The 15933-nt window shown below is 35.4% G+C and overlaps 1 protein-coding gene across 1 annotated transcript; it reads left to right on the top strand.

Annotated features, from left to right (window-relative positions):
- The first annotated feature begins 4700 nt into the window (after positions 1-4700).
- LOC149546951 ((R)-mandelonitrile lyase-like) lies at positions 4701-7276 on the top strand. The gene is made up of 4 exons (XM_089791447.1): positions 4701-5043; positions 5145-5795; positions 6081-6903; positions 6994-7276. The coding sequence occupies exons 1-4, from the start codon at positions 4953-4955 to the stop codon at positions 7034-7036; spliced, it is 1608 nt and encodes a 535-aa protein (XP_089647573.1). The 5' UTR covers positions 4701-4952; the 3' UTR covers positions 7037-7276.
- The last annotated feature ends 8657 nt before the right edge of the window (positions 7277-15933 follow it).

The following is a 15933-nucleotide window of genomic DNA, read 5'->3' as shown; positions in this document are numbered from 1 at the left end:
CTAGGCAACTTATATCTCTATTGAAAATAACCACTCACATTACAACATTCCCACAGAAGAAAAGCTCCAACAATAACAAGTTGTAGTTTGCAACAACTTGAACTCTTGAACCATGTAAATTGAGAAGTGCATGTGTTCTAGCATTCCCCATTTGACCAACTCCAAATACTTATATGTTGCACATTACCCACAATACATGCATATGTTCTAAAGCTAGTCAAAGAAATATAATACTACACTTATACATTATCATAACACACTTCAAAACAATAACACATAATTACCACTTCACTCTATAAGTGTGTTGTCAACCATAGACATCCCAAACCATTACACAAATTAAATCCTATTATGAACACACAAAAAAGAACAATTTAATTGTTGGATAATCCAATGTTATTCTTCACACTAAGTTCAGTTGACACAAATTGTTTATGACCAATTCAACACGATCATTCTAGTTCTTTTTCTTCAATGCATTATTAGATGCAACCGATCCACACCGCACATCGTTTTGGCAGAGTTTGGAGCTCACTCTTTCAAATTGGGGACCATCTTTGATTTAGTTTGGCTACTTCACCGACTTTGAAGCTTCGCTAATTCCTCGATGATCGTCACATATATTCCTACTTGGCTTACTGTTCCTCTAAGGAGGTTGTGGGTTCGGACTCTAGTCACATGTCTCATTGTTGGTACACCCAGGCCTCTTCCCTGTTAGGCTCGATTGGTATTAGTATGGATCGTCTTTCCCCCTTTTAGTTTTCTCTAGATGCTCCAACCCATCTTCTTCCACCTCAACGGGAGTTGAATGAGCATGTTAGACTTGACATCTACAGATAGTATGTTATCACGACTTGGAGGAATCCCCCAGGTGGGCTTCATTCGCATATGGCCTTCTATGTTGAGCACTTCCTTGATATCCAGGACGAGATCATCCTACTCCCCTGGTACCTCACTCGTTGTTGGACTCAAGCTCTTCAAATCTCCTTGGGATTTTTAGAGTGGGATCACACTGGCTACGTATTCAAATTGATTATCAGATCGACAGGGAGGACAAGATTTGTCGCCTTTGTCACCTTGGAGAGGTTGAGACCGAGTCTCACTTTATCTTTTGTTGCCCCATTTACTATGAGATCCAGGGGAGATTCTATTCTCTGTTCAGAGAGTGTCGGTCTCTTCTCTCATTTTTTAGATATATCGACCAACATTGTCTTGCACTTTACCTTCAGGAGACCATGCGGCTTCATGAGCACACTCTACATCTCTAGCTTTGCTTGACACCAATCCCTAAATAGCTTATCACCTCCTTTTTCAGTCCTATGGTTTCGGCCCGACGATTGAAGTAGCCTCTCTACACTATCTCGATTCACACCAGATTTTTGAGACCCCATAGAGATCACACTCAATAGCACCTCTCCACTACTACTACTTCCTGTAGGCCTCAATGGCAACCTTCCAGAGCACCTGATTGTTCTAATGCACACTTTTCCATTCTTGACTACTTCTCACCTGTAAGGAGTTCTTAGTTGTTGCTCTTCCTTCCCTTGGTTCTTTTGTTGTTTTGCTTTCACACTCTTTCTGCAAACACCGTTTGGTGCTTCCCCCCCCTTGTTGACATTTACCCTTTGTATTGTCTCCAATCCCTTAGACTCTCGTTGGTCTCTTGTTGGACATTAATTTATCTTATTTATCTTATCTAGTCAATTTTCACGCACAAAAAGAGTGCAATACCCAAGTATCCAAGAATAAACTAATCAACTATTCTAACTTGACATTTTTTACTCCTTCAAAGAGCTTAGACATTTGCATATATGCCCTTTCTCTACACGAAAATAAAAATCAATAAAAGCTCAATATAATTGAAAGCTAAACCAAAAATATAACCTGCAAGGAATGCACATTCATAATTGCAACATTTTTCATTCAAGTTTACTTCTACCTACCAAATGATATACAAACACAAGAAAACACAAACTATGTAAACCATAACAAAGTCGATTGTAAAATCGTTTCTTTTACTGTTCAACCGCCACCCTATAACCAAGAACATCAAATATACACAATTTACCAAGATTCCTCTTAACAAAGTGCTTTACAACTAATGTAGTTGGTCTTCTGAAATCTCGTACAAACCAACAATAAGAATAATAGGTGAAGAATAGTGACTAATAATAAACCCAAACAACTTTTCCCAGTGATGGAAAAAATGACTAAAGGAAACAATCGAAGCTCTTAATGCGTTTTTCTTTTGCAAGCAATAAAATTAAAGCTCATGTCGTTTCCAACTATGCCATATCCACCTAGTCGTCCATAAAAAAAAATTCTCAACAAAATTCAATAAATGTCATCCAATTCGTGCTACCCACAAATCAAAGGAAAGGATCCAAACTCTTAATTAGCTCTTGTTTGGCAAGCAACACACGAGCATCACAATTAAAGCAAATTATTCCCATCATCACTGGGAAAAATTTAGAAATGGAAAGCGCTGCAACTAAAGGCAAGCCTCTATTTGCTCCTACACATTTGACAATTGCTTGACATGAGACAACATGCTTGGCTCGAGACAATATCCCACCGTGCGACAATTCCCAACACTTGCAACTCCACACAATGCCAATTTTCCGATACCAAAAAGCTGTCCAATTCCAACTAATGAAATTGGACAACTGTATGGTGTGAGACAACATTATGAAAGCAAAACTTCTAACAAACAACCAATTGACTAATAATATATTAATATTATTTCATTTATTGAATTATAATAAGAAATATATAATATTTGTAATACTTCAAAATTGACTTATTGTCATGATCATCAATTCTGATCTATTCTGATCAATCCTAAGACTTATTCTAATAGGCAATTCTCATTTTGCTACTCGCTACTTGACTTAATTGTCAGATATAGAAAATCCTAATCTGCATTCATCATACTCATTATTTAATCCCTATAGTACGCACTCATATTAGCCACATTAAACCTATTTGATTTCAATTTAATTTAATTTAAAGTATTTATACTTTAATTAAGTTAAATTATCTCCTAAGGCTAATGTACTATGGAATTAAATTTATTTAATTTAATAAATATGCCTATTTTGATTAATTAAACAAAATTATTTAATTAAATAGAACAGCTATTTCTAATTAATTAAGCAAAGTTATTTAATTAAATAGGAAGCCACTCCTAATTAATTAAATGAAGTTATTTAATTAAATAAGAAAAGTGTCTCTAATTAATTAAATAAAATTACTTAATTAAATAGAAAAAGTATTTATGAGAGCATATCTCATTTTATTAAATAAATATTCTTTCTAATTCTTCTCTTCAGTTCAAAAATGGAAATTCCTAGTTCACTGCTGATCAAATTAGAAGTGACCCGGATCACTTACTCTCACACTAAAGTTTATCTGAGTTGACTGACTCTTACACTCAGATTTGAGCCAATTAACTCCCTCTAATTTGGGAATCTTCCACCTTAACTGAACCTCATCCTCAATCTTGACCGTTGATTGAAATCGATCTCAACTGTTAGAGTATTTTAGGAAAATTTATTTAAGAGACCCTCATTTCTTCATTTCGAAAGGATGAATTGAATTGCTATCGAAGTGTTGTTGAAATTCATACTCACATTTGCTCATATTTTGCATACATTTGCATCTTTAGTTTAATTTCATTTAGTATAATATGCATATGATTAATCTAGTTTCCTTTACTTGTTCTTAGATTAAATGCATATCTCATCATAGAATACATTGTATTCTCACATAGATTAGTTGCATATCAAATCCTTCGTTCTTAGAGGGTTTGGTTGCTTACATCTCGAATATGAAGATATATAATAAGCAAAATCCCTTTAGATAGAAGGCAATAGGTCGGCTTGCAGGGCAAATCTTAGGTGAACAATCTCATATTCATTTCAAGATGAATCTGCATACAATGACCGTGTTGAAATATGTGTGTTAACAGAGGCCACATATTCACGCATACAATATTAACTAATTATTTAAATTATTTATTTTAGATATATATTTGTTTGCATTTTTTTTTAATGTATTGATCGAAGCTTGAAGTAAGAAAAATATATTTCCTTTGGATTTGTTCTAGATGTCTCAGATTTTGACTTCTTCTATATCGTGATGTGAATATCAGGATTTAACTGTGTGATTTTTGAGTCAAACTCGATGACCCATGTTTCATGAGTAGTGATTCAACATGAATCCATCTCTCATGAGAATAAATGGAACACTTAGCACTCATTGGATCTAGGTGATGCTCACAGGGGTGAAGCACCGGGGCTTCCTGGGAGGTCACCCATCCCAGTACTACTCTAGCCTGAGCGCGCTTAACTATAGAGTTTCCTCCACAGTTAAACCCAAAGCTTGCAACCCCATTTGCAAAACCTTCACCAAGTGTTGTGCCTTATGAACCATTCATTAGGAAGCCCCTTAAGCTCTTCTATATCACTTTGAGATGACTCCATCATTCCACAAGATTGTTCAATGGTGGTGGTGGAAAATTCGATAGGAATCGAGTCACCCTTAAGTTATCCATTTGAACGCCTATGAAACGTCCTAATCTTTTCATGCTTAAGATAGTAAGAATCCCAACGTCCTAATCATTTGATGCTTAAGACAGTAGAACAGGATTGAGAATGTCAATGTTTATATTAATTGTAAATATACAACAACCGAGAGGCATGTATATTAATTCCAAGTAAACACTTCAAGAATAATAATAATGAGAGTTGCGAGAGAATAAATTCAGACAGATGAGACATTGGCTTTGAATAGTCAAAGTCACAAACACATTTTATATTTCATGACACCAGCCAGAACTTTTCGACATAAGGTCGGAGAGAAGATCTGATCACTACAAAGAATTCAAGCATTCCACAGAGTATTCATCTAATTTTCAAATCTAGAAGAGGAACCAGATTGACGACTTAAGTATGGAGATAGTATTCCTTGTGATTTCATGCCTGCTGATGTTTACAAATCACCACCATCAATTCCGTTCAGAAGCAGCGACATCTAATTTGGGTGGGTACAACTTTTTACAATTTTGTTTCCAATCGATTTTTTTAAGTCTCAGCGAGGACACATGCAATTGATTTGTAATGCTCTGTTCTTGATGTTTGCAGGATACCCATATCCGTTTATGACAGCAGATGCTAAAAAGGCAGCTTCAAGGTCATATGATTACATTGTGGTTGGAGGAGGCACAGCTGGATGTCCCCTGGCAGCAACATTGTCACAACACTATTCTGTTTTAGTATTGGAGAGGGGAGATTCTCCTTATGGTAATCCCGCCGTTGAGGACTTCAAAGGGGCTTTCACTAGTCTGGGGGATCCCAGAAATTATCCCGATGTAGTGGAGGGTTTTGTCTCAGAAGATGGAGTGCAGTTGGTAAGGGGGAGAGTTCTAGGAGGCGGAACAGCCATTAATGGCGGATTCTACAGCAGGGCAAGCTCTAAATTCATTCGGAAAATGAAGTGGAACGAGAAACTTGCGAATGAATCGTATGAATGGGTGGAGAAGTTGAATGCCTTTAAACCAGACAAGCTTTTTCCTTGGAGTTCTGCTTTGAAGGGTGGGCTTATTGAAGCGGGAGTTATTCCTTACAATGGATATACTTTGGAACATATGGAGGGTACTAAGATCAGTGCTTCAATTTTCGACAAGAATGGAAAGAGACATACAGCCGCAGATCTCCTCAAGTATGCAAATCCAGAAAATATTGTAGTTCTTCTAAATGCTACAACCAGCAGAGTTCTTTTTAATAGGGCATCAGGTTCACGTAAATCTTTTATTTTAGAACAGCCTTGTTCTCAAATTAGATATCTAGTATTTTCGAACCTCCCCTGTTTTCAAATTCTACATCCTGTATTTAGCTTGACATTTTGAATAGCCTATGCTAGTTTTTATTGTTTATATAGGTGATTGTTCTGATTCATTCACAGATGAATGATGTTGTTGTTTTTAAAATGAATTTTGAGAAATAAGATGTTGAAATCCCTATACATTATATAGGTATCTATGTGTATGTGTCTATTAATATCTAGAATCTCTATTGCAGGAAAGCTTAAGGCTAGTGGAGTGCAGTTCAAAAGCAATAATAATGGCCTACATTATCGAGTATCACTTAACCAATTCAAGACCAATAGTGAAGTGATTTTGTCAGCAGGAGCCATCGGTAGCACTCAACTTCTTCTTTTAAGTGGAATCGGTCCAGCAAAACAACTTAAAATTTTGAATATTACTGTTCTTTTAGATTTACCTTCAGTAGGAAAAAGAGTTCAGGATAATCCTGGTACAAGATTCACTATAGAATCCTCAAAACCACTTGATTTTTCTTATGGACAAGTAGTGGGCATTGTAGATAATTCTAAACTCGATATTGAGTCAGGTAGCTTTTTCCAACAAATTAATGCAACATATACACAATATTTAGGCCTTGTCGTAAGTAAGGTGGCATTTCCCAAATCAAGGGGCAAGCTTTGGCTTAAAAGTAGAGATCCTATAGATACTCCATATGTTCATTATAATTACTACTCACGCCCTTCTGATTTAGAAAAATGCATGTTTTGTGTGAAAGTAATGGTTAATCTAAGCATGACATCTTATATTCAAGAGTTTGCATTTACTAGCAATGGACATACCAAAACACTTCGATTCATTGGGACTGCATTACCAAAGAATCTATCAAATGATGCCTTGGCCAAGTTTTGCAAAGGCACTCTAGCGACAACTTACCATTACCATGGAGGTTGTCAGGTTGATTTGGTAGTTGACAACAAATGTCGAGTGAAAGGTGTTGATAATCTAAGGGTTGTGGATGGCTCAATTTTTAAGGATACTCCTGGTACCAATCCACAAGCCACCACAATGATGCTTGGAAGGTATTTAAAAAATAAAATTGATTTGCATTATGTTTCAAGGATTTCAAGTTACAACATTAACACAATTATTTGATTATGCAATATATGCAGGTATATGGGACTAAATATCATTCATGAGCGCAAGAAGATCTGAAAAATATTCCAACATCCAACAATAACCATTACACACACTTTATTTCCTTTAAATAGTCATTTAAATAAACAGTAACGTTAGCTTGTTACTCATAATATTTGTAATTGTCATTTCTATTTTGCCATTTCTTTCAAATGAAAATAAATATTACTTTCATATAAAAGAATGCCTATGTATGAAAACCTACCTCATAAGAGCATTCTCAATCATAAAATTGATAACATAAGCAATTGTCATTTCTATCTTGTCTCTTCTTTCACGTGAATATAGATAATCTAATTCACGTGAATATAGATAATCTAAATGTCATTTAGAATAGCACTAGTTATTTAAATTTAACTGTTACTTTCCAAAAGAAGTTTTGTTCCAAAATTTTATATACACAACGCTGTAATGGTTAAATTTGCATAATTATATCAATTCCTATTTAGTTTTGTATCTAATTGAAGTAATGTATTAATGCATATGTATGATGATAAATGTCATGATAATGATTGAATTGAGTTTGTTCTCCCAGTCTCTTTATCTCCATGCACACGCACACGGTAATTGTCATGATATGGTAAACATTGAGTATGTTATTCTCATTGTCTCTTTACCCCCCTCACCCCAGACACATAGGAGTGCATATTAACCATGAAACATAGAAAAAGGTGAAACATATGCACAGGGATATAATCTGGACCTTATCATACATAAAAATATATAACATCAGATATATACAATATTGAAGATCATATCACAGCCAAGCAAAATCATAGCATGAGGCTCATTGTCCAACAGCATTGAATCAGCCAAAAGCTACGAACAACTAGAATTTCTGCCCCAAGGGAAAAAATAATCCAAAAAACTCATAGATAAGATAGTTAATTACCCATGTCAAAGCCAGGTCTACCTTTTTGGTTGGTTCAACAAATGTACCATTATTAGAAATAAAACCGATATACCAGATAAACTAGAATTGCAGAATGGGAAATTATGTCACGGTTAAAATGAATGACAGCCTTTTAAAAACTCAACTTGCAACTTATAAACATTTATACTAGGCCTGCAGGAAGGCATTGTATATCAACTGAATCACCCGCAATGACAAGACAAACAATCTGAGAAGTCATACTTTGCTCCTGCAAGATCACATGAATAGTTCAACAAACAGTCTTGAAAAATTGAAGAAGACTACTTGTTCATCACCTGAGTGACTAGACATATGGTCAACAAGAAGCTGAAATTGAAGAGGATTGGACTTGATACAACCAACCATAAGCCCAAATTCAAGAACCACATATTTGTTCTCTTCTGCAGAGGATAAATATATAGTAATAGTGATACAAATAAGACCAAATGTATTTCTTTTCAGAAACAAATGATGACTGAAAGTATAACTAACTCCCCACCAAGGAACGCTTGGAACTAAAGGTTAAACAAGCACAGAATTTCTTTGAAATGAATAACATCACAGTTGCATAAGGTTGCATTGCAACAATCAAGAGAATACATGACAGCATCACACGAGTATGCACAAGCTTCCTCCACTAACAGCTTCCAAGGGTTCCCTGACTACCACTACCATGTTCAAGGTGAAATTATTCCATGAGTATCTACGGATACAAACTAGCAACTATGATTATATCAAAGTGGACTAGGAATAAAGGGGCATCAAGCCACAATCTCATTGTTAATGTAGACCTTCATTCACACCCCTCTATTCTGACTCTGTAGGAACAAATGTAGCTCAGAGGATGAATGCACAAGAATAGTCAACGAATGCAGAGGAATAGTGAATGAAAGTGCAGGGACAAGAAGTAAATGCATAGAATTTGATAGAAAATGTGCAGGAAAAATGGTCAAATGTGTAGGAAGAACTTGTATATATATGTACAAAAAAAGGTTTAACTCCAAAATTCAAGCAAGAATGAAATGCTAACATACACATTGTTGAGAACGTGTTCAACTCCACTCTCGGAGTACTAGATGGACATAGTTGGGGTCAATTACACTCGATTCACTTGGAAAGAACATGAATACTTCAAAAGTACCTTTATTACCATATATTCCATCGTGGTGTCTAACTTGCACCTAGGGGAGAGGGTGACTTTAAAGTTGTTAGTACAATGCTAACTACCCAAAATTGAATAAAATGTACCCTTAGTTATAAAAATTAACCAATGATGTGATGCCACATCAGCTGTTCAACTATGATGTGATGACCATTGGTCTCACTTTTTTTTTGGGCTGTTTTGGACAACTTGGCAAAAAGCATGCTGGTGTGGCATTATAACGGGTGACGTGAACTTGAAACCTTAGTTATAAGTAGACGACTCCCTAAGTAAGCTGCTGTAAAAACCTAGGAGCGATTTGAAATTTTTACGTAGGATTTTGATAAGCGCAAAGTTAGGGTGTTCAAGTACTAGGTTCTCTCCCCTAGAACCAAAATGTTGAAAGAGTTCATCTTTGCGTCCTTAGAGTAACATAAGTCTAAATGAAGTGCAAACAAGGACAATTCATAAACTTGTGCTCTTGTCCCCAATGGTGTTTAGTCACACTACCTGACAACGAGGTACCCTTAGGCCCTCCCCAATGCGTTCATAGCGATTACCATATGGCCCAAACAATCACACTAGTCCAACATGCAACAAGGCTTTCCATGCTCACAACTCACAAGTACAAATCTATTCAGGCTGAATATGAATCACATAGAGGACAAGGTCAAATCACAGATAAACTCATGCAAGGGAACATACAATCACTCCTCCTCGTGCAATACAACCCAAGACAAGTACTTCCTCCCAAATAGCATGGGCATAATGATGAATAAACACAAACAAAATATCAAGTCTACTCTCATGCAAGAGTGATCAATCGCATCATTCCCATAACCAAATCATATACAACAATGTCAACAAGAGCACTACCCCAAGGGTCACTACTCATAGCTATGAGGGTATGGGCGGTGAGTTTTGATATGGGACTGTCATCTCCGACGCTTCTTAGCCCATTAAAGCATGAAGACTTAGGGTATGGGCGGTGAGTTTTGATATGGGAATGTCATCTCCAATGCTCCTTAGCCCATTAAAGCATGAAGACATGCATGACTGATGCATCCTTAGCCAATACAAGAACTAAGGCATGCATGAGGAATCGATTTTCATCTTTTCTATATATGTCATCTTCGATGCGTCCTTAGCCTGTGAGGGTACGAAGTCACACATGAGGCATCTTAGATGCGTCCTTAGCCGGTAAAAAAGAAGTAAGCCATACATGAGGAATCAATTCCATCTCATTTACATGTGATTACTCCCATTTGTTTTATTAAGTCATTATGTTGTCACTGGTTCAACTACTTTCCAATGGGTTATCTAGGATGGCTACTTGAGCCTTGATCTCCATTGAGACCCACTCCTTAGAACTGAATCTACACCCTTCCCAAACTAGATCCAATAACAAGCACAGTGGAACATTGCCAAATAATCATACAAGACATCAAATTTTCCCTCCTTCATTACATATTGCCAGCACTATCCTCGACAAGCAATCCAAGACCATAAATGGCTCAAAACAAAAGGGCCACCAATCCCAACAATACCGTTATACATAATTAGTTTCCAGCATCATTTACAATTGGTCTCAACCATGCAAACATTCTAATGGTGGTTTCATAAAGGAATACACAAGGCCATTTTCATCTTAATATCATATCCAAATACATAGACCGAGAATACACCATGATACCATGATAGAATTCATCATCCAATTTACTCAAAGAATGTCAAGAATACCCTACAATAAGGGTAGCATTTTATATTTCATATTGAAGACTAAGTGAAGAAGTATAATTTGCCTCAAAACTGGGTATGGAAAAACTACTCGTACAAAATCACCAAAAATTTCTCCAAACAGTTTTGTAATATGATTAAATCCATAAAACAATACATATCAAACCATTTCAAAGTCATGTTCAAAATTCAAACAAGAATTGGGAAGAATACAAGAACCTTAACTCTACATCCATAAAACCAAAAAATATTCATTATGTTACATCCCAAAATTTTGACCTAATTAAAATTAAATTATAGCCATTGAGATGATTAGTTAAAAACTATTGTTTTCCTTGTTCATGTGAAAAGGGTAGTTATATTTAACCTTTGTTTATATGAACTTGGTTGTTATCAATTATTATGTATAATTGCTTATTGATGATGGTAGTTAGTCGTTACTTGTCATTTGTTGATGATGGTAGTTAGTCGTTACTTGTAATATGTTGATGATGGTAGTTAGCAGTTGCTTGTTTATTGAATGATGGTAGTTAACTATTTTCTTTACAACTAACTGTGTTATATGTTGGTATTGAAGTATCATGGAGAACTTGTTATTATTGTGGAAATGTTGCACGGGTGGTTGCAGGAGTAGATGAAAGGGAGAAAGCATTTCTTAACGAGATCTATGTAATGGGACACTACTTTAGTCCATTGATCCGATCGACAGGTATGACCTCTAACTACCTTGGTAAGGACCTAACAACTGCATAACAGGGTACATACACTGGACATGCATGAGCTACTTGGACAACATATAAAACATTTATAAATTTAAACATAATCAAAATTCGTACCTTTTATGATCTATGTTGGCATCCTCATCATTGCATTATATGTATATATATGCACATATGTATAAAGGTATGATGCCACCATGATATTAAATTATCCAAGCTCGTCTCTATTAATATACATATATATAGATTAGGAGGATATGAAGATAAAATAAATTCTCTGAATTATGCACGTATATAGATATGTGTATCCTAATAGGTATGACCTTGGACATAATAATAGTATGATGACATCATTAGAAAATTATATATATAATAAAATTCTTCTTTATAATAAGGAGTCCTTTGAATTCTGCTTTTAAATTATAAGTCTCAATGAGATACGATGAGCAAACTTGGCAATATTTCTTTCTTTTTGAATTGGTGAACCAAGAAGCCGATGATCTTGTTTATAACTACCATCTTGAGCCGTGGCTTCAGTTTAAGCTTTCTCTCTTGCTTAGACATATATTCAACTACATTCCTTTCTTTTCAGCTTAACATCCATACTGTTCCCTCTCTTCTCTTCGTGTTCTTACTCTTTCCATTTGGCTCCCAATATTGAATGTGAAACCGAGCTTGCTGTTTTAGATGGGGACTATATCAAGCATCTGCCTTGGCTATTCAAATCATTGAGAGCCAGCTAGTCGGGACTCCCCGAATTCATTCCATCATTGATCAGGTTATGTGGATACTTCTATTTTCTTATTTGGTATATATGTATCTGAAATCTAGGTGCAACTTGGTTTTAAGTATGCCAATGTTATTCCTCAATGCTGTGATACAAAAAGATGAATAATGAACAATTCATTTGATCAAGGTTAACATGTATACTGATTTGTTCGAATTAGAAATAGAACGGATATGCAATGTGTGTAAGCTTATTCTTGATCAGATTGTCCTTTATTTCTGATAATATAATCTTCTCATTTTACAAGAGAGAAGTCCTTGAGTTACAAGGATGGCTTAATGCCAGAAATAAATTATCATCTTTACATTAGCTGAGTTTCAGCAAATGAACTGTTAATGGAAGGATTTCATTAATGAGCAAACACCAAGGACTCACCTTGGCTGGATGGCCAAGAAAGAGGGTGAAGAGGTAAAAGGAAGTTCTGCAAAAACAAGGAACATAAATTAGATTTGTCATGATAACTTAATCACTCAAACTTAAAGAACTTTCCAATAAGCTCGTGCATGTCCAATTTAGTTACCTGTTAACAAGTCGAGCGGGGGTGATCGGGTATTATAAACCCACCTAAAACCTTAGCCAAGGTCGTTAAAGGCATGCTTACCTTCTATAGATCACATGATCTCGGTGGTGCCAGTTAATCAAACATGTCTGTCTATTACTGAGCAGACATTCTAAACACTGGTACAACTCAGATGGCTGGACTAATAGTGCCCCAAGCCTAGCCCTGGGGTAGGGAGGGCCTTTCTTGTTAAAAGATTGTGTGGGGATTGATAAGGTCCGTGGTTGGGAGGTTAAGCCTAAGCTAATGTTTCTCCTCTTATTCGAGAGCCGAGGCTTGTACAACAATTATGAGACCCTTCAGTTAGATTATTAATGTTCCTCTTCAATTATTTACTATGCATTACTTTCTCTTGTAATTATTAAATATCATAGAATTGATGGTAATGATTTAAGTTATTTTGTAATTAATATAGAAATCAGTTATGTCAGTTGGTTGTTATTTCAGTTAATTTCACATGAAATGGAATTAAAAATGTTCACTTCGGTACTTTGGTTTCAAGTATTGCTTTCATATCTACTTTAATTCAGATTATAGCTCCATCTTTCTAGACTAGAAAATTTGTTTGTTACACATTAGTTGAAAAGTCTTCCTCCAAACCAAGATATATTTTGAAGACAAGGCAATTTCAACACTTGCAATCCAATAAGAAAATACCCACAAAAATATTATCTCTCAAATTTGCTCCCCAAGGCTGTTTAGAATTTTATCATGGAGGACTTTTTAAAGAAAATCCACGAACTATTGGGAAAAGCCAAAAAAAAAAGGTTGAATAGTACACTTTTTGCAATCTTAAAAATGGCTACTTAAAACAAAAAAATAATATTTCATTTAAATAAAAGTCTCAAAATAAAACTTTAAAAATACACAAGTCGTAATAATAATAACATCCCAACTTAGTTTAAGAAACCCTTATAAACTTTCTGGCAATGATAGTGGCAATGATAACACCCCAACCGGTGACACTCATGATTACTCCTACACGTTACTTTGCTCATGCACCAACAGGCAACAATACAAACACAATAAAGCAGCCCCCACACACCACATTGGTCCCATCACAACTGCAAAGATAGTTGTTCAAGAGTAGGAAAGCTGATTGGGCTTAAGAACATGATTGGCCATATCACCATCTCCAAATTTAACCACTGTCAGAGATATCAAAGGTATGCTCAGATCTGTGGAGCCAGGTGGAGTTGATGCCTGGTCTCTACCATCACTTAAACGACATATGTCCAGGGTATCAGATCATATATGCATAAATAACTGAAGCACACATATCATCATCAAATAACAACAATTGCTGAAAGAGAACTTTAGCGGTGTATTCATTCTATGAGAGTTATGACACTACCCCTTCTCACCTAAAATTATTATCTATGTAATTTAACTCAAACATCGTTAACTATTATTGATTGTCATTAATCATCGTTAGTAATTAACTTATTATTTAAACATCATGAGTATAATCTCATCTAATCTATAATATTAATCATTGTTTAGAATCATCAATAATACAATGTATTGTTGAAAATGCTAAATAACATTGATCCACATTTAGCATCCTAATTACCACCTCCTACACACTATGATATTAAGCATCATCGTATAAACATTAATAACAAACTATAATAAGTCCCTGGAATGAGATACTTGCCACATGTAAACTGTTCAGCATAACACATAGGATCCATGTTATAAGAATACAACAAATCACAGATACCACATCATAGAACATATGAAATCACCAACAATGCCATAAGTCAATGATACCATCTGTGCGTGTAAATGTAACCAAACATCATTGTGGAGTTATTACACAAGTATGGTCATCAATGAAACAAGTAAAATCCACTATCTATGCCAGCAGCGGCATCACATAAACAACAGAATATAACTGTTGCCACTCATCAATAAAATGCAAACACCAAAGAATAATTTGAAAGTAGTCATATGGTAGTATACACTAGAATAATCTGACAGTAGTCATATGGTAAGTATACAATAGGTCTATCTCAAATCATTACAAACAACATCCTAAAAGAATAATTTGAGAGTAGTCATATGGTAGTACACACTAGAGTAATCTGACAGTAGTCATATGGTAAGTGTACAATAGGTCTATGTCAAATCATAACAAACAACATGCTAAAAGAACTGCAATTCAAAACATCGAAAGGACACCATCAAGCATGCCATCAACACTCAAATTGTTTGAAGCAACAATGAGACAATTCTTATTCCAATCAGGGCACACAAAGATCCACATCCAAAATAACATATTAGAGAAAACAAATGGCAATGACATGACAGAAAGCATACTCCCATGTTTATACCGTTGAGGAAATTCTTGGAACAATTCCATTAAGAATTTGCAACTGTGAAGCTCATCTTCTCATTTACCAAAGAGGAACATTTTAACCAAAACTATTATGCAACATGAACCTGATATTGAGGGAAAAAACCAAATTGTACCAAGGATTTCAGTAACAAACTAAGGCCCTTAGACCAGCTTGAGTATTCGTTTGAATCAGTACCAGAATGGAGAGAGTGTTGAGGAAGCAGGTTAGCTTCTAAAATACATTTTACGTAGAAGAGCTTCTAATGCCTTCAAATAGATTTAAAATGAAAAGATACACATCTTAGAAAACCATCTGCTTATAAAATCAAGTTCCCTGGAAAAATCTGGGCCTGATTCAAATTTACCTACCAGTGACAAACATTGGAGAAGAGAGAACCTTTCCTGTCAATTTAACCCTTCTGCTGTTGTCTTTAAAATTGGGATCATCATATGAGAGCACAAAATTATGCAGTTGTAGTATAGGCCCATAGGGACATAAGTCCTCTGCAAAAAGATTCTAAATATTAATAGTCTACTAAGAAAGAAAGAATTTGTATTGATGCCTACAATTAAGCAAGCTAGGTCATTGGAGCTCACAACTATGGCCACTTGCAATAGAAAGGTACAAGCGTGGAACACAGTACCAAGACAAAACCATAACATTAGAACACCAGAAGTACAGCAGACAAATCCCCACGGAGAGAAAACCATAGCAAAA

The sequence above is a fragment of the Cupressus sempervirens genome, chromosome 7 (assembly GCF_028749045.1).
Source record: "Cupressus sempervirens isolate cs-2001-9-10 chromosome 7, ASM2874904v1, whole genome shotgun sequence".
Lineage (NCBI taxonomy): Eukaryota > Viridiplantae > Streptophyta > Pinopsida > Cupressales > Cupressaceae > Cupressus > Cupressus sempervirens.
This window is presented reverse-complemented; position numbering and strand designations above follow the sequence as displayed.

Coding starts and splice junctions, on each gene's coding strand:
- LOC149546951 (XM_089791447.1), top strand. CDS start 4,953: ATGGAGATAGTATTCCTTGTGATTTCATGCCTGCTGATGTTTACAAAT. Junction 5,796..6,080: donor TCTTTTTAATAGGGCATCAG/GTTCACGTAAAT, acceptor TCTCTATTGCAG/GAAAGCTTAAGGCTAGTGGA. Junction 6,904..6,993: donor ACCACAATGATGCTTGGAAG/GTATTTAAAAAA, acceptor CAATATATGCAG/GTATATGGGACTAAATATCA.